This window comes from Ptychodera flava, chromosome 18 (assembly GCF_041260155.1).
Source record: "Ptychodera flava strain L36383 chromosome 18, AS_Pfla_20210202, whole genome shotgun sequence".
Taxonomy (NCBI): Eukaryota; Metazoa; Hemichordata; class Enteropneusta; family Ptychoderidae; genus Ptychodera; species Ptychodera flava.
In genome coordinates this window covers 1,704,457-1,724,334 of record NC_091945.1, presented here as the reverse complement: position 1 = coordinate 1,724,334, position 19,878 = coordinate 1,704,457, and the positions used below count along the sequence as shown (strand labels likewise).

The following is a 19,878-nucleotide window of genomic DNA, read 5'->3' as shown; positions in this document are numbered from 1 at the left end:
GAACGATAAGTATGATCTTAAACCAAAAAATCACAGTCATTACTCCCGTGTCAGAACACAATAATCGATGGTTACCATGGCAGAAAACACCGGCCGTCGACTTCCGATCTGTTGTGAACCTTTTGAATTTGATCTTGAATTAAAAATCAAACCAAATAAAATGCTATATATCTAAAACAAACTCTTGAAAAATTGTTCTCGACAAATTTCATAGATCAAATCACTCACAATCGTACTTAAGCTTTTTCTAAATTCATTCGGCAACTCTCCGTTCACGAGAGCAGTTCATTCATTTCCACGCTATTTTCATATTACAACCTTGCACTTATCTGAAATTAGCTCCATTTATCTGAAACTAGCTCCATTCCTAAAATGACAGATTGTGTTTCTCTTGAGCGTCAGTGGGTTGACTGGTGAGAGGTCTTCGATGTACATAATTTTCATCAACACATGTGACTTTGTGAGTGGACGATAATTGTGCCTTATTGTTTTCAACAAAGCGAGTTGACGTTGAGGTGTTACTCAAAGTTGAGTTGTTAATTTTTGGAGTATCATATGCGGATCAACACCTTCCTTTACATTTTCTTGACTTTCAACAACATAAAGGGACTGTGATCACCTCCACACAAGTATCGTCTTCTTGGAAAATGAGCGTCCTTTCACGTAATCCTGTATTTATAGCCAATGGGCGACTTGATTTGTTCACGTGAGAAACGCTTCGGGATAAAATCTTTAAAAAGGAGGGCGTTACAGAGGCATAATACCAGAATTGCTTGCGATCCGTGAGTTAGATAGCTCTACAATACTACCCTACATTTCAGACGACACGTCCGTTTATTCCTGTAAGCACACAAAAGGTACGTACTTTCTTTGAATGTGTAGACATCTAACTTCAGTCGTTGTCAATGGAATCATAGACCGTCAAAGATAGTACGTCTATAATGGAATCAAGGAACATAGTTGTGTGATTTTTATTGCAACCTTGGCGGTGCCATTGTTCAGTAACTCTTACACCATTCTTCAACTGCTTATCTTGTCGTGAAAACAGACAGCCTATACCAAACTAGTCAAAACAGATTCTAATTCATTTTGCCAGATCTAATTTGCAAAATTTGAGTCACATATAAGATTTTTCTCTTAAAGGAGTTGTAAAATATAGGCGTTCCATACATCACGATTCACAATTATATAAATTAAATACTGTTTGTAAAGAATTGTCACGCTTACAGTCTTACAACACTACAACACTATTCTTACATTACCTGATGAAAAGTTCAACTGTGACACAAAATTTATCACATAAATTTGGCTCTGGCAATACCATTACTGAGACATCTTCGCTTTGACCACGGGCCTTTTGTGGAGGGACCGTGCTTTGACCATGGAGCTACTTTGGTAGGTTTCTAGACATTTCGACACCAAGTCGCGGGCCCGAGACCTTTCGGCCTCCTGATTTCAAACCCCAATTTGTTTTGGCACCTCGACCGAAGACGTTACGGCACCGCTCAAGGCTACCTGTGGAACTAGTGCTGCGGCGTTTGTTACAAATGAAAGTACTAAAAAGTATAGTGTCAGCTCTACGGTGTCAACTCCATTCACGTACATATTTTAATCTTTGTGAGAACATTGTAAGAGACCGTATAGGAAAAAGCTTCATGTCATTTTCAAATCTGTGACACAAGTTTATCGATAGCAATAGCCGCCGAAACAGCAGGGCAAAAGTCACACAAAATGCACATAAAAGTACTGGTCAGAACACAAAGGTCAGGCTTACGAATATGACGGGTCAGTCAATTACTAACTAGTTTAAAATAAAATTGAAACAGGGATGCCGAAACGTCTTGGGTCGCTTTGCCCATGGAGGTAGCAGAGACGGCACGTCAAGAATCAAGATTCGCGATTTGGAAAAAAGTCTACGATGTATGGCATCTTTTTGTGATCACAAGCTATCATCAACTCAGTCTCCGCGCCTTTGCGGATACAAAAGCTCCCTTCCTTAATTATCTGTTCCTCGACCTCTTTAACATCGTGTGCACCAAAATCAGTGGAACGACTCGAACTTCCCGACGCGACGCTTGGGCACATGACGCCATGTTTGAATCTCTGTCAACTGCCGAGGGACGGCCGAAACACGAGTACGACCCCGAACAAATTTAATCTTGTTACCTAAATCCGCGTAGGTGGCAAATCTCATCAATTTTGTGTATTTAATGTATATCCGTTTTTTCTAAAATCATTAATTATGCAAATGAGAAAAAATTATGCAAGCCCGGCCACCAAAAACTAATCAGTTCTTGCCATTTGCAAACTGAATCTATGTACTAGATTTGATTCTGATCTGATGAGCCGTTTTTGAGATATCGGACCAACAGACAGACAGACAGACAGACATCGCTGCGACATATGCTCACGTGTGTAAACACGTGAGCAAACCAGATATGAACTGAAAATGCTCACGTGCTTCATTATATATTGAAGTTATGTGTAAATTTGAAACTTTACCACATGTTTGCAACTTCATTGAAATTATTATCATCAACATAATGAACAATAATTACCGCCGATTAATGCTAAAAGGTCATGAAGTATACAAATATGTAATTAGCTGAAATAAAAATATAAAGTTATTTGACTGCTCTTATTGTATCACCACTTTATATAGCAAGTGTAATTACCGTTGGCCAAGTCCTTCAAGCCATGTATGTCGAGCTGTGAAAGCTTATTAGATATGCAAATTATAAATGAGCTGACATGAAAATGTGAAATGACTTTCGATATTGATTTGACCTAGTACCTGGTATAATCATCAATGTACATAGCATGTTTTGCCAACTTTGATCCCTAATAAGCAAAGTTAATTAAATATGTAAATTAGGAATTGGCTTAAGTAAAAATGCTTAATGATTGTCAATAATGTTGTATCATGGTATCTGCAATATGTGTAGCAAATTAAATATACAAATTAGGAATTGCCTGAAGAGAAAATGCTTAATGACTTTCGATAATATTGTATTATAGTGTCTTTAATGTACATAGTAAGTTTCATCAATTTTGATCAATTCAGATAAATATCCCTAATTAATTGGCTACAGTTATAAAACGCTTAATGACTTTCAATAATGTTAAATCATAGTATCTTTAATATACATATCAAGTTAATTTTGATTAAGTCAAATCAGACATATATCCTAGTTAGGAAAGTTCATTAATTATGCAAATTAGCATTTATCTTTCATGTCATCCCCTAATGGTTCCCACTGCTGATATTGCTTGGTGTGATCAAGATTTGTAGCAAATCTCATCAAATCGTGTGTTGTCGTTTTTAATGTATATCCTTTTTTTCTAAAATCATTAATCATGCGAATGAGAAAAAGTATGCAAGCCACACCCGCCAAAAAACTAAACAGTTCTTGCCATTTGCTAACTGAATACATGTACCAGATTTGATTCTGATCTGAAGAGCCCTTTTTGAGATATTGAGCACACAGACAGACAGACAGACAGACGGACAGACAGACAGACAGACATCGCTGCGACATATGCTCACGTGTATCAACACGTGAGCAAAAAACTGTCGGCAGAGTCAATAGTGTTATATATATATATATATATATATATATATATATATATATATATATATATATATATGATATATGTATGATATATGTATGATATTTAAGATTTATTGTCATCAATTGTATGGGGCACACCTCTGGTTTAACCATACTGCCAGTGCCCTGAGAAAGTTGAGGTCGCCTACAACAATGCGGCTAGGATATTTCTAGGATTTGACAAACGGAGTAGCGCAAGTGAAATGTTTGTTACCAATTATAATTTGTACAACTTCGATGCACTTCGTAGAAAACAAATGTATGGTTTTATGACACGCTTATTGAGAAGTGAAAATATGATCGTTAGCTGTACATGATCGTCTTTATTTCATCTCTGATATTTGTAAATTGTGGATCGATTCCCTGTACCTTTGATTTTGTCTTTCTTTAGCAACACAGAAAATCATATTTTTGTAATGCTTTAAGAAAATTTTTCTACACGTGAATCATGTATTATATGGACTGATTTAGTCCGAAATAAAGTGAATATATATATATATATATATATATATATATATATATATATATATATATATGGCCAAATCATACGGCCCTGAAAACGGCCGTATGGTTTGTGTACATGTTGTGTACATGTGTACACGTGTTTTTACACATGTCATGCCATGTTCGGAAGCCTGACAAGGTTTTGACATACCAGTTGTCCTAGTAATACTTGGACTTCTATGATGAGAATTTAACAAAACTTGTAAGACATCAGAACAGTTGAAACATTGTATCTGCCAGTTCAAGGTGAGCAAGTAAGTGTCATCACTCAATCTTGTAATAGCTTTAGGATACGCAGGTCGGAGGACACCGCATGGATATCGCGGATTCCGCGCGCTACTTCGTAATAATATTTTGACAAAGGCTGGACTTTCATTCCTTCAATAATGAAGATGAACCCAGTCTGTCATTGATTCAAGTAGAAGGTTATAATTAACAAACACTTTGTGCAAAACTTGCAATTACTCAAAATTAAACACAACTCATGATGAGTTGTCGATGTCACCCGCCAAGCAAATGAGCAGCTGACCATGATTGCTGTTACAGATATCATGACACACCTGATTCAAGGAAATCTAGACCCTTACGTGATATTGTGAACTTCCTGTGTTTTCTGATTTTAGTGATCGGCCAAGATGTCACCATTCACCTATTTCCTACAATTTTCCTGACTGTGTTCCTCCGTCCATGTTCAGATAAATACAGTTTAGTCAACTTTTATCAGTAATTCATCATACGAAATTGCCAATTTCAGGTTACTTGTAATTTTTCTATAAGTTTCTTTAAGCAAACAGATTACGCAGATAATGAGAACGATCACAACCATTACCAACAGACTCATTATGCAGAGCCATGCCCCAAAAGCCCACCTAAACTTGGCACTAATCCTGATCCCGGTCCATTATTCGAGCAGGGATAAGAAGAGGGGAAGCGTATAGAGAGCGCCCTCGAGCGACGGATCTTCCAGTCTAAATAGTCTCGGGGTGGATGATGTACTGTGCAGAGTCGTTACCAGTCGTAAAGTTTGCACTTTGAATGTTGACGCAGAAAGTGGAGCACAGCTTTCAAGTTTAAGAGATGACAGATTTTTATTCATACTTGGTCAGTTACTGTGTATCATTTGAATAATTATGCTAACCATTTTTATTTCTGCTTTTCCACAGATCACTCTTCACAATGAGAAACAGTGTTCTGTTAAGCGTCGTTGTGGTTGTTGTTCTATCGGCTGTTCCTGCAATATTTGGTATGCTTGCCTCTTCCTTTTCAAAACAGAAACACTATCGAGGAAAGTAAGACAAACACAAAAGAAGTGCTTTTCCCATAAAAACAAATGGAAACACACATTTCCCAGGATCGAATTATTTTCATATTCATAAATACTGAATCTGACGTAACAGGTCTGTTTTGGAAATACATCCTTTAGGCCAGTTGAAGGGCAGTGGTTATTACCAGTAATCACAATTAATTGTAAAATCCTTTGTCTACAATATGCATATGGAAATGTATATTGAGGTGCAAGTTCAGGCTTGCTTTTTGCTTAAAATATCCACATAACAGAAAAAGATTCCCAGAAAGACAGGGCACTTCAATTGCTTTCTCAAAAACACGAAATCTCAGAAAAAATTAAATTAAATTGCGTATACTTCTGTTGTTTATTGATCACAGAGCTAAATATACATACCAAAGTAAGAGAATCAGTTGACTAGAGAGAGTTGTCTCACGCCTTAGTATGAACAAACTCAGATTAAAATTACATAATCAATTCTTTTATCTTTTTTATCATGTTACTAAGATGAAACCATTCTTAACGAGTTTTTACTAATCCTTCATGCAGGAGCAGGCTTGGAATGCATCAACCAGGGCGTTGATGGGCCTTCAGCCACTAACTTCGCCACATGTCCAGAAGGTAAGTCAATTGACACCTACTGTAATATTCAGTGTAATTCGTCAAAAAGCTAAGACAATTAGACATATACAAGAGATAGACAGACAGACAAGACAGATAGACATAGACAGACAGATAGACAGATAGACAGACAGAGAGATAGATGGATAGATAGATCGATAGAAAGATAGATAGAATAGATAGATAGATAGATAGATAGATAGATAGATATATATATATATATATATATATATATATATATATAAGATAGATAGATAGATAGATAGATAGATAGATAGATAGATAGATAGATAGATAGATAGATAGATAGATAGATAGAAAGATAGATAGATAGATAATAATAATAATAATAAAGTACATTTGTAATGCGCCTAATCCTTGAATAGAGCTCTAGGCGCAATAGTAACAAAAAAAATAAATAAAATAACAGGCGAAAGGAATGAACCACCGGGACTGGAGACTAGGAAAACGAAAAAAGTTAAACTACTGTTTAAAGAGAAAAGTCTTGAGGGAACGACGGAAAGAAAGGGTAGAGCTGGAGTGGCGAAGGTCAGAAGGAAGTTTGTTCCATAATGCAGGGCCAATGTAAGAGAAAGATCTCTCGCCAAAAGTCTTTGTGGAAACTCTTGGAATTCTGAGAAGTCGAGAATCTGAGGAAGAACGGATAGACAGATAGACAGATAGATAGATAGATGGATAGATGGATGGATAGAAAGATAGATAGATAGATAGATAGATAGATAGATAGATAGATAGATAGATAGATGATAGATAGATATTTTAACGTTTATTGAAGGAGTCGGCTAGGTTTGTGCCGTCAATAACTGAGTTTTCTCTTTTCTTATTAGGCTACACCGTCACTGGCTGCAGCTGTGGCCATGCTTGTGGTTCCTACAGCATTCAGGAGTTAGATGATGGACGTACACGCTGTTTCTGTCATTATGGCTGCCCTAACGGAAATCCAATCGACTGGACCTTAGCCCGATGCTGTAAAGTCCATATACACACTCACTGCAGAAGTACAGTCTGTGAATACACAACTGAACATGATGATGAACATGATGATGAACATTAGAACCTGTAATATACTACTGTGAACCACCGAAGTAGATATGTTTTGATGAATAGGACACATTGAAGTTTCTAAACAAAAGCTCTGAGTTGTTTTCAAAATGCCCTCACCAAGACAAACATTATTCATAAAATGTTAAACTTCGTACTTGAAGTAATTTGTGTTATATCTATAACGTTAACGCTCTGCTTTTCGCATCGTGCACTGTAATTTCCCACGATATATATATATATATATATATATATATATATATATATATATATATATATATATATATATATATATATATATATATATATATATATAAGGGATGCTGGAGAATTGATTTTACAATGTCATCTCTACAACGTTGTTTCGTGAGTCGCGAAACTCACTCATCAGGAGACTAGACTGGAGTGAATCTACATGGGCTAAACATCGCTGGTTACACAGGTGGTGGAATTTTGGTTGAGATTGACATGTACAGTTGTTGCATAACAATATATTGCTGCTGCTATGAATATTCATGTTTACGGAGAGGACTGATTTACTTCGATGGATATACCGGGAGTTACTAGTTATTGCATAACAATGTCTTGCTTCTGTGACGGCATGATGACACAAGTTCATTTCTTTTATTGAGTGTGGAACATTCTGGATGGCGGATGATAATAAATTTTTCTGTTAAACAAAGGTTGCACCGCTTGTTAGTACTGTCATATGCTGGCTTGGCTAGGACCTTCCATGAGATAGTGTGCGTGATATTGTTGTTCTTTAGCGGTAAATCACAAGCTCAGAAAAATATTCAACAGAAACACCATGAAGATCAGCTACAGCACCATGAACAACACGAAGCAGATTATCGACAGCCACAACAAACGCATTTTGAGGCCTCAAAGCAACAACAATACCACTGAGACCAATAACAGCAAGACATGCAACTGCCGGCAAAAAGACACATGCCCACTCGACGGTAACTGCCTTCAAGCCTCCATCGTCTACCAAGCCACAGTCACACGGTCAGACAACAACACCTCCGAAACGTACGTTGGGCTTACAGAGAACAACTTCAAGACAAGATACAGAAACCACATCACATCATTCCGACATGAACGCTCCAGAAACTCCACCGAACTCAGTAAACACATTTGGACGCTAAAGAACAACAATATCACGCACACTATCTCATGGAAGGTCCTAGCCAAGCCAAGCCATATGACAGTACTAACAAGCGGTGCAACCTTGTTTAACAGAAAAATTTATTATCATCCGCCATCCAGAATGTTCCACACTCAATAAAAGAAATGAACTTGTGTCATCATGCCGTCACAGAAGCAAGACATTGTTATGCAATAACTAGTAACTCCCGGTATATCCATCGAAGTAAATCAGTCCTCTCCGTAAACATGAATATTCATAGCAGCAGCAATATATTGTTATGCAACAACTGTACATGTCAATCTCAACCAAAATTCCACCACCTGTGTAACCAGCGATGTTTAGCCCATGTAGATTCACTCCAGTCTAGTCTCCTGATGAGTGAGTTTCGCGACTCACGAAACAACATTGTAGAGATGACATTGTAAAATCAATTCTCCAGCATCCCTTATATATCTCGCTCTACTTTTGTATTGAGCACTTTGTATCGGACAAGTCGAACCGCATACTTCGTATATATATATATATATATATATATATATATATATATATATATATATATATATATATATATATATATATATAATTTATTTATCACATGAACTGGCCCGTATCTCCACCTGTGTGACGTACACCAGCACAGATAAGAAATCCGTATTACCCCTGTTGTACGTCATCCAGCCGGTACTATTTTCAGTCTCGAGATACGCCATCCCCCCCAACAGTTTTGACTGCGTTCGCTTACCCTTGAAAAGTCCTGCACATTTTCATATACACTGCTTGTATTTTATTGAATAACATGAAAATATGGCGTCGTTTAATCTGCTTGTTCGGAATTTGAAAGTAAAGTGTTCCACTAAAATTCAACTTTTATTCCATTTTCCCGGGTAAAAATGAACGCGGGAAGCCAGCGACACTTTTTGTCGTCTGCAGCTCCGGAGATTGCGATAGATCTCATACCAGCGGTAGTGTCCAGACGTCCTTCAAGTCGGACGGAGTGGCCTGCTCACTATGGCTGATCAAACGCGAGCCAAACGTAACGAACTGGACGAAGACATTCGTGAAATCTTTCGCTTAGCTGAAGAACTCGGCGTGACGGAAACCGATGGTTTTTTTACTGAGGAGGAGCGAATACAACCGGCTCCGACTGTGACCACAGCTCAGCTTCCGACCGCGACCCAAAGTTCGCGATACGTCGATTTTTCGGAAATCGACAAACAACATCTCGTCGAGGAACAACGTAAGAAAAACACCGTAAGAGCTACGAGTTGTGCTGTCAACCAGTTTCTAAAATGGATGACAGCAATGCGACAAACTGAGACGAGACCCGTTCACGAAATTCCTCCGGTCGAACTTGACGGCTATCTCGGCAGTTTTTTTGCAGGTGTTCGGCAAAAGGACGGCGCGGAATACGAACCTGACACCTTGACATCATATCAGAGGGGAATCGACCGCTACCTCAGTGAGAACGGATACGCGTATTCCATCTGTCGCGATCTGCAATTTCGACATTCGCAGGAAACACTCAAGGCGAAACGTTCTCAGTTAAAATCGCAAGGTAAGGGAAATAAGCCAAATGCTGCTGAAGAGCTCTCCGACGTGAAGACACTCTGTACGAGAAAGGCGTCATCGGCACCCACAGCCCGGAAGCGTTGATGTTTCTTGTTTGGTTGAACAACCAAAAGTACTTCGGCTTCCGGGGATGTCAAGAAAGTCGGCAGATGCTATGGGGTAACGTTGTCTTAAAGAAGGCCGTCGACAACATCGAGTATTTATAATTCAACGAACGGGGATCGTCTGGCAAGGTCATCTAACAACTGCGGCCGTATCCACGGAAAGCCTTCGCAGTTCCCGATGACCCCACTCGATGTCACGTTTTTGCATACAAACAGTATGTACTCCATACACCTCCATCAAACCTCGGTAGCGACGTAGATTTTCATCTCGTGATAAATTATATACCAGAAAACCAATATCTGGTACAACTTACAAACGTCAGCCTATAGGTGCAAATAAACTAGACACCATCCTCAGCACAATGTGTAACAAGGCAGGTATAACCGGCAAAAAACGAACCATAGCATTCGGCGTTCTACCATCCGGCGTTTACACGACAGCGGCATTCAACCAACGAAACTGATGCAACTTTCAGACCATAAGAACGTCCAAAGCATAAATCATTACGCTGTCAATTCTATGGACGATCAACATCGTATGTCCGAGATTTTTTCGGGGTCACGGGGTTCTCGCGTGTTCTCTCTCGTGTTTTTCGCGGAGCCGCACAACCGGCTCAGCTCAGCTTCCGACCGCGACCCAAAGTTCGCGATACGTCGATTTTCGGAAATCGACAAACAACATCTCGTCGAGGAACAACGTAAGAAAACACCGTAAGAGCTACGCACAACTTCTCGCCTTCGGCTCGAAGTTGTACGGCTCCGCGAAAAACACTCGTATACGATGACGTCAAACAGAGAAAATACCATGGGATTATATATATATATATATATATATATATATATATATATATATATATATATATATATATATATATACATATATATATATATCGAAGTATACAGATGTCCTCGTGGGAATGCTCGATGCTGAAGCAGAGCATTACAAATAATAACACAAAATTACTTCAAGTACAAAGTAATTATATCTGTTACTTAAGTTTCATGCATTCTGCAATCATCAGACAGAAACTTAAGTAACAAATATATTACTTTTACTTGAAGTAATTTTGTTTTATTATATATATGTATATATATAAGTATATATAAGTATATATATATATATATATATATATATATATATATATATATATATATATATATATATATATATATATGTGTGTGTGTGTGTGTGTGTGTGTGTGTGTGTGTGTGTGTGTGTGTGTGTATTCGAAGGGATCAGTATGTAATTCACAATCAACTTATTTCAAGTAGGCGTGAATGCCACCGTCATCGATTCATTGAATTTCAACCCTTTTTGCCCAGACGTTAAAGATTAATGTTAAACTTCCATGAAGAGCTAATATTGAAACTGTTGTTCAGAACGAACGAAACTAGCGTATGATTGATTGGGTCAACTTGAAGGTTTTTCATTGGCAAAACTAGTTCTTGTTTCTGGTATCTAGTCTCCTCAGTGTGAGCTATCTGGATCTTTCAGACACTCCCGTATAGCAAGCACTTAGCGAACTTTCTTTTATATCATAATCAGCTGAACCATATCTGCAGCAGTTAGCAGTGTGCTATAGGCCACATCATCTAGAAAGATTGACGTCAAAACTTCGACGTCGAATAGAAAACTTAATCCTTTCAGTTTCCGGGGTGGGTCACTGAAAGTACCTAACAATTTGATGAACGAGATAAAAAAAATTGAAAAAAAAGCGAAGTAGAAATGCGAAATTTTGATTGCTACTCAGCGACGGGAGGTTTTGATGTAATACACTGTGACTTGCTGCTGCACTAAGCCAGTTTTCACATCGAAACGCTGACTGTTGAATTTGTTGCAGCTGAGCTCATACTAATATATGTAGCAAACTGGTTTTGATCTATCTCATCTTTTTGCTAAGTGAGTTGGTGCCATCGCTTGAGAGGTCTAATCCAAATTATACTCTTTCCCTATTGAGCTACACCGAATATAACTCAATAGGTTTGGCTCGAAGCCCGCGGATATGTGTGCGGAGGGCATGTCGCCTGCCATTTTTGAATAATTTTATCCAGAGTTGTTTTACACTTAGATATAAGACTATCCAAGATCTTGGGGTATTTTGAACAAAACTAACTTTTGTGGAGACTAGTGACAACTGTTCGTATCGATCTGCTCTCCCGCCACGACTTTAAAAAATCTTAGCTATCTATCAACCATTTTTCCGTCTCTCTACTCGCCATATGGAAAACTCTCCGCTAACGCTGTCTCTCTACAAAAACAAATATCCCCAAAATACTCCCTCACTACATAATCGTATCGTCCGACTCGACATCCAAGTTAGTCTGTGTGGGCCGCCGGAAGAAGAGCCCCACTGCAGTCTGGGTAAACCGAGACAAAATAGCTATTTCTTACTCATCCGCATATCCCCGATGTTGCACGCTGAGCAAACGAATAACGGTACTTCAGTCTACGCATGATACAAACTCATCCAATCGACAACCTCCTCACGACGTCGCTAGTACGGAGAGTATTACACAATGTCACCTGAAAGATAGGCGAAATTAACCCTTTGAATGCCATATATTCCCCCAACTAAATTTTAGCGCAACATTTTACCAATTTTTATGAACTTTTATGTAATTTTTCTGTTCATTATTTCAGCAAATCACTAACTATATACAAGTGGATGCGAAGCTTGAATGTGCTTTGCCATTCCACAACCTACTAGCTTGATGTAAGACAGAAGAAAAAGTCTAAATTGTTAACCTTCACGTGCTGCACAAACCGCCTTAATTTGTGTTAAAATTTAAAAACATAAGTTCTAACATAAGCAGCATTTGCGATTCCATCTTCACCTCGAGTTATTTTCTCCTCTCCTGTATTGTAATAGCACTCGGTGGCATATTCTTTGCAATGGAGTTGTTGGAAGAATACATGAAAATTTCGCAGATATATGTGCATCACATGCACAATACTTTTCTTGTTCAACACAAATGTTGCATAGGCAAGTCAATGATGTACAGTAGAACGACGTATTGGTTCCATACATAGAAACTCTATAACTGAAAATAGTTTTGTTATGAAACCGTTTTAGAACTGTTACAATGGAAATTCAACCACCTAATCAGCTCATCTACCAGCAAGATAAAGTCATTTAAACATCATGTCAACCACTCCACCTATCAATCTACGTCACAGTGTTTAGTTTTTGAGGTTCCGTTTATTCTATCCCTACTTTTTTGTGAATATTTACTCTTGCATATTTACATGTCATACGCGTACGCTTCCTGGTACTTATTGTTAAACTAGGTGTCTTTTTACATTAACATTACTCTACGTCAATAAAGCAACCAAAACCCGACTCATTTGTTTCAAACAGACCAAAATCAAACAATTTAAAATCGTCAACCATCACAGCGCTCTCACCTCTAACAGATATTAAACGGGACGCTGCGGGGAAAATCTTCCTCTAAAAGCTCCTCTGTGGGAGTACCCCAGCCGGTGGAGACATCAAGACCAGTCACCGAGACCCTCGCCAGTTTATTTTAGTGACTTTCATTGAACTAACCAATGCAATAACCGTATTTAGTATGATAGGTTGTAGACTCTCTCACAGCCCCCCGCTGGCTTAACCTCAGACCATAATACAGCCCTCAGCAGTTGAGCTGAGCAAAGCTCAGCTCAGCGAGCCGGCCAAGCCGGCGAGGTTCGCTACGCTATAGCACGGCTGGCTCAGTGAGCGTCGCTTGTTAGAAAGGCCGTTGAGGGCGCATAACTGCGTAGCGAACGAAGGGGCTGTGAGAGAGTCAAGATAGGTTGATACTGAGGGTGAGGGTTGCTGGTCTACCATCGTCGAGGTTCGTAGGAACTGAGAGGGAATGAGTATCGGGGATGAAAATATGAAAAGGTATGCATGGATGCATGCATCGGACGATTGTTGCACAGACAGATAAATAATGCTTCTCAAACACACCACAGATCAGGATTCCCCTATACAATCCCTGAATTCTTGTGATCAGTGTATTATTCATGATGATGATAATGCAAGATTTAACAAATGCGTGAATTTTCCCATACAGATGCATATGTGCTGATACGGTTATTTATTTATCACGTATTTGTAGAAAACAGTTTCAGTTGTTCACATCGATGCCTAGCGATATTGATGTAACTTTGGTAAAATACACACAAAAAAGGCAAACCAAACAAAGCAAATTGCAGGGTGACGTAGCTATGCATGGATCAATTTAACATCGATTGCTAAAATGTGCCGAGGGGTTGAAAACTTTGTTGCCCAGTCAAGTTATGACCTCATATTGTTCACCTCCATGATTTGACTGTGAAAGAGAGATTTATTGGTGATTAATTTCCTCTTCGTTGTAAATTTTAAATGCCCACGCCATCAAAAGGGCATAAAACCAGATGTGACTGACATCCGTGAGCCCGTCAGCTTCACAATACTACACAGGTGTGCAGCAGGTCGGTTTTTTTCCTCTCAACACAAAAAGGTAAGTGCTTCAATGACACATCATCTCAATCTTCACCAATCCATCGTTTAGACAATTGTAGGCCATCTGTTAACTGTTTGTCCGGTCCTGACATCAGATAGCCTGTAGCAAGCCTGTCACAGGGTCTAAAATATCCTATTTTAACAATTGCAAGAGACGTTAGGTAATCAGAGAATTTTGTATCGATATATACTTTTGGACAAATAAAGAAAGATTTATGGTAGGGCTGCCAACTTCAATATGACTCCATAGTTATCGAGTCGACGTTTAAAATTTCAAGATACGATGAATTTAGGCCAACATTTTATCGTTTTACTTATAATCAAAATATTTTAACGTTCTCAGTCTCACAGTAGACGCCACTTTTGCTATGTTTGATGGCAATTGCAAAAAGAAGCCTTTTTGTATCTAAATTCATAGATGCAAATAGATTATTGAGATGTTTAGGGCTTTGCTGTAGACTTAATTTCACCTTTTTCTTCGCTTCAATGTTTGATGCCTTCCCATGACTTGTGATTATGTTACAGTATTACCGTGGTAATTGTTCTTTATCGACTTTGGGACGTACGTAAATTTAGGTCATAAGTCATCCTCCCCTTTCCTTTCATAAACTCCGCAGAAGTAGAATAAGTATACTCTAAATACAGTAATACAGTTAACGTTGAAAGAAACATTGATGCGGCAAACGGGTGAAGAAATGATTTTCAATTAATAGCAATCATACCCATCTATTAGCAAATAAGTGAAAAGTCTTATAACACACAGATACAGAATAGGACAAGCACAGTACAACAATTCACGTAGTACCGGTACACATAACACGGTCAAAGTCGTTCAAGAAAGATGGACCTCTGAATAAACAGCCAAGAAGTAAAGCAAGGTGTTTCGAAAGGATTAACATTGCTGGCCCACACATTGTACATAACAACCATAAACCAAGAATCTGTTTGTCAAAATAGGAAGTACAAAGTTACAATATAGGTTGATGTGATTGATAATTATATCATAATTCAAAGCAAGTGCACTACACCTGACTACAACGTTTTGATGTAAAAATAGGCATTTTGCGTTATGCGTTATAACGTTGATGTATAAGTTTGCAGGAGTGATGGCCATGTGTCTCTGCAAAATCCACGAATGAAGTGCATGCTCTACAGTAACGAATAAGCTATATATACTGCATAGGTTGATGGGAGGGAAATATTTCTGCTTAGGTGAGGGAAATCGATCATAAAAACGTTGAAATCATCTCTCTTGTCGTATAGTCTGGTAGAATGGTGGCCATAAGAGATATATATCAAAAGACGGAGCAGAGGAACCTAATCTGATTCATTAGTCCCTTTTAGATCCAATTCTGGAGTATAAATCATAGAAAGACAGATTAAAGATGACACGAGAAATGCATGGTAAAATGAAGGGAGGTTAATTTAACCTATGAAATAATTATCCGATGCATATGACAGAGGAAGACACACAAAGTGCGAATGAATAACATTGGTAATTCGGACTTCCCATTATCACTTTCGCAAAATCACGTTATAGTGGTTAGATTGTATCAAACGGTTTCTCTAATTCAACAACTTGAACACTGTCCACGCCTATGCAATTCTCGGACATAGTCAAACAATTCTTATCGTACACAGAAGTAGAATATACTCTCCATGAACGTAAAGTAACAATCGATACGCAGAACCTGTTACTCCGTTTTTACAGCTAAGTTTTCCCCTTACATTATAAAACCCTGAAGCAGATATATTTAGAAGCGAAGTATTGCTTATGACGTACATCAGAAACACTCCGTGTAACGAATTGACATCATTTAAACATCAATGTCAGGTATTGGTATAGGGTAGGGCCTATATCAGACACAAGATAGATGTTTTGAGAACACCCTAATTAAAGTGTTCAGGCCTTAGAAATATTACTAGCACAATGTACAAAATCATTTTACTGTTTACTAAATATTTTGTTGTATGAGATCGGGCCCAATCTACCAGCAACGCGTGGCAAGTGTTGAAGATAAGGGGCAGGAGAAAAAGCCACATATGTTATCAAGAGTTAATAACGCTTTAAGGGCTCCCTATTATGCAAAGTTCAAATGTGAAATGGCTTCAAATTAGAATAAAATTACGACTATAAGAAAGCAAATACATACAGTGAAATCAGTTGAAGCAAAATATGTGAACCTTCGTTAAAGACAACCAAGAAGTAATGTCAAGTATTTCGAATATAGTAAGCACATTCTGCCCCACATGTGGCACCTGCCATATATCAATCTGTAAGTCAAATGAGAAAGGTCTTCATCCACAGTCAAACACCACCTATACTATCAGTGATCATTTGTTTAAGTGATACATCATATCTATCCAAGACACTTGCTAAAAGAACAATTAAATACAGAGACAAGCCTTTTTCCTCAGTACTAGTAACCCTGATTTACAAGCTCGCAATATTAACATTGTGTAATGCAGAAATAAGGTATGGTCATCTCAAGTTGGGCGGTTGAAATACTTAGCATAAAAACATTTAGAATAAGATATTTTGTTTTGGTATTTATACTTGGTCAGTTAAAGTGTATCGTTTTAATAATTATGCTAACAATTTTTATTTCTGCTTTTTCACAGATCACTCATCACAATGAGAAACAGTGTTCTGTTAAGCGTCGTTATGGTCGTTGTTCTATCGGCTGTTCCTGCAATATTTGGTATGCTTGCCTCTTCCTTTTTGAAAACAGAAACATCATCGAGGAAAGTTAAATAAACATAACAAGAAGTGATTTTCCTGAAAAAGCGAAAAATCACTGACTTGTCAGGTTCGAAATTTTCGTACACGCAAATATGAATCTGACGTAACACATCAAGTTTCGGCAATACATACTTTCGGGGAGTTGAGGGTATTGGTCAACCACAAATTACGGGATAAATTTAATTTGATTGTCTAACGATTATCTAATACATAACAACAAACATTGTGCAGTGATAGAGGTAAAAATCGCAAGATAACAGTAAGGATAGTAAACAATACAAATTGTGTCCATTGCACTGGTATCTTGCTAAAGGTGAAAATGAAATTACATATTCTTCTGTTGATTACCAATCACGCAGATAAAAAAGCATACCCGAGTAAGAGACTACAGTAGGCCAAAGAGATTGGTTCACGTTTAAGGGAGAACGAGATGAGAATTTACGTGCATCAGTTCTAGGATGACATGTTACTGAACATTTCAAACGAGGTTTTATTAATCTTTCAGGAGCAGGCTTACAATGCATCAATAAGGGCGTCGATGGGCCTAAAGCCACCAACTACGCCACATGTCCCACAGGTAAGTCAAATGGCATCTGCATTAACGGTCCTGAGATTTGTCAAAAGGCAGACTGATTTTTGAGAAACACATGTGGACAGAGAAGATAGATAAATGAGCAGACAATGAGATAGATAGATGGATAGATGGAGATAGACAGCCAGACAGACTAGATAGATAGATAGATAGATAGATAGATAGATAGATGGATGGATGGATGGATGGATGGATAGATAGATAGATAGATAGATAGATAGATGGAGATAGACAGCCAGACAGACTAGATAGATAGATAGATAGATAGATAGATAGATAGATGGATGGATGGATGGATGGATGGATGGATGGATGGATGGATGGATGGATGGATGGATGGATTGACGGACGGACTGACTGACTGACTGACTGACTGACTGACAGACAAACAGCGACATACAGACTGAGTGAGTGAGTGAGAAACATAGATACTACATTAATGCTCATTGTTGAAGTGTTAGCGTTTGTTAATTTACTTATATGTTTTTGACTTCAATGGCTTTGCTTTTTATTTCTATGTTAGGCTACACCGTCACTGGCTGCAGCTGTGGCCATGCTTGTGGTTCCTACAGCATTCAAGAGGTGGGGGATGGGCGTACACGCTGTTTCTGTCACACTGGCTGCCCTCATGGAAATCCAATTGACTGGACCCTAGCTCGATGTTGTAAAGTCGATAAACCAAAACACTGCTAAAAACTGTCTGTGAATATAATTGAGTTCTTCATGACAGTCTTTCTCCAATTTGGCTTCATCAATGGTAATGCAAAGAAAAGCGAACAGAAAAACCACTGAAAATGTTTACTTGAATTCGTCGCTAGGTTACTTTGACATTAATGGTAGATACAACATAAAAGAGTAAATTATTTGCTGTTGGACGAGTTGTCTCAAAATAAAATTATGTAGTTTGTTTTGCAACTCAATTCATGGTACCTTTTCCTTTATTTCAACTGTGTGCTGTTAAAGGATACATCAAATTGATTCATTCTTAAGCGCCAAACCCATCCCATTCCTGTGTGACTGATGTGCAAATGTCATATGAACGATGCAACTCCATTTAAGATCTGATCGTCATAATTCTGTAGAGTACAGGTTTGAAATGTAATACTTAAAATGAGAACAAATCATTTAAACATATATATTGAGAAAAAATGTTAGCCCAACGACTCCCTGCATGTGTGCATAATATAAAAGATTAACTTGGGCATAATGACACATTCTAAGAATTTACCAACTCATTAATTAAAAGCAGTAAATCTGTCTGGCCAGTAATCATCCTTATCCTATCTCTGTGGACGTTTCTTGATAACATTTTATATTCCTTTATCTTATTTGTGTCAGCCCTATGAATCCAGGGTTATGAGTGTCAGTGGCGATATCAAAATCCTGACATGGCAAATTACCTGTCCACTTCTAGACATAGGTTTTGCTGGGAGAACCTTGCAAGTGGAAATGATTGGCTTGGTGAACAAAATACCGTAAAGACATTTCAGAATAAAACATCTTGAAGCTTAAAAATGTACAGATGCCTATAGACTCACCACCCCTGAGAAGATTATAAAGTTTAATTCAACGATTTATATCAGTAAATCTGTGGAAAATGGGATCTCTGATATTATCATTCATCAGGCGGAAGACTACTTATTCGATGAAGTACCCAATAAAAATAGAATACCCTGCTAATAGCAAGTGCAGAACGTTTGGATATGTAAGCATTCGGGTCCACATATTGTTAGAGTAAGGCAAATGCTCAACATAAATTTATCTATAGAGAATGGGGCCGGTTGGATCAGATTGAAGCAGGTAATTTTGATGATAGAGGTCACCTGGGTAAGCATGGAGAAAAATCACTCACAACACACACTAAGATGGTCTGTTGAATCCTTGTTTAAAATAGAACAACAAATAATACTTGAACTCTCATGAAAAACAACCTAAACTAGTGAAGCTAAACAGATACCAGTCGGCACTTCATGTAGTGATCAATGCTGATATAGTTTCACTGTCCGATCAGCAAGTGTAAGCACTTAGTGTTCTGTTCCAGCTGATTAGTGTCCGTTATTCAATCAGCCAGTCAGACGTTACTGATGCACATAGGACAGCCTTATACACTCTTCACTGAAAACTTCTTTGACATGAAGTAGTTATCC

General features: G+C 38.1%; 2 protein-coding genes and 1 long non-coding RNA gene across 4 annotated transcripts in view; all 3 read left to right on the top strand.

Annotated features, from left to right (window-relative positions):
• Positions 1–609: 609 nt before the first annotated feature.
• Positions 610–19,878, top strand: part of LOC139117980 (resistin-like) — a 30,465-nt gene continuing 11,196 nt past the window's right edge. Inside the window, exons 1-4 of one of the 2 annotated variants that reach the window (XM_070681239.1) lie at positions 692–857; positions 5,279–5,358; positions 5,950–6,021; positions 6,870–7,174. In XM_070681239.1, the coding sequence (XP_070537340.1) occupies positions 5,292–5,358; positions 5,950–6,021; positions 6,870–7,096 (366 nt within the window). In that variant the 5' untranslated portion in view covers positions 692–857; positions 5,279–5,291 and the 3' untranslated portion in view covers positions 7,097–7,174. Of the gene's footprint in view, positions 858–5,278; positions 5,359–5,949; positions 6,022–6,869; positions 7,175–19,878 lie in introns of those variants that run through there. The other variant, XM_070681240.1, reaches the window with a different exon arrangement.
• LOC139117875 (uncharacterized protein KIAA1958 homolog) lies at positions 9,242–9,886 on the top strand. Its single transcript, XM_070681109.1, has one exon. The coding sequence runs from the start codon at positions 9,242–9,244 to the stop codon at positions 9,884–9,886; it is 645 nt and encodes a 214-aa protein (XP_070537210.1).
• Positions 14,220–18,651, top strand: LOC139117982 (uncharacterized). The gene is made up of 4 exons (XR_011548610.1): positions 14,220–14,394; positions 17,019–17,098; positions 17,645–17,716; positions 18,255–18,651. It is a non-coding gene; the product is annotated as an uncharacterized lncRNA (long non-coding RNA).

Coding starts and splice junctions, on each gene's coding strand:
- LOC139117875 (XM_070681109.1), top strand. CDS start 9,242: ATGGCTGATCAAACGCGAGCCAAACGTAACGAACTGGACGAAGACATT.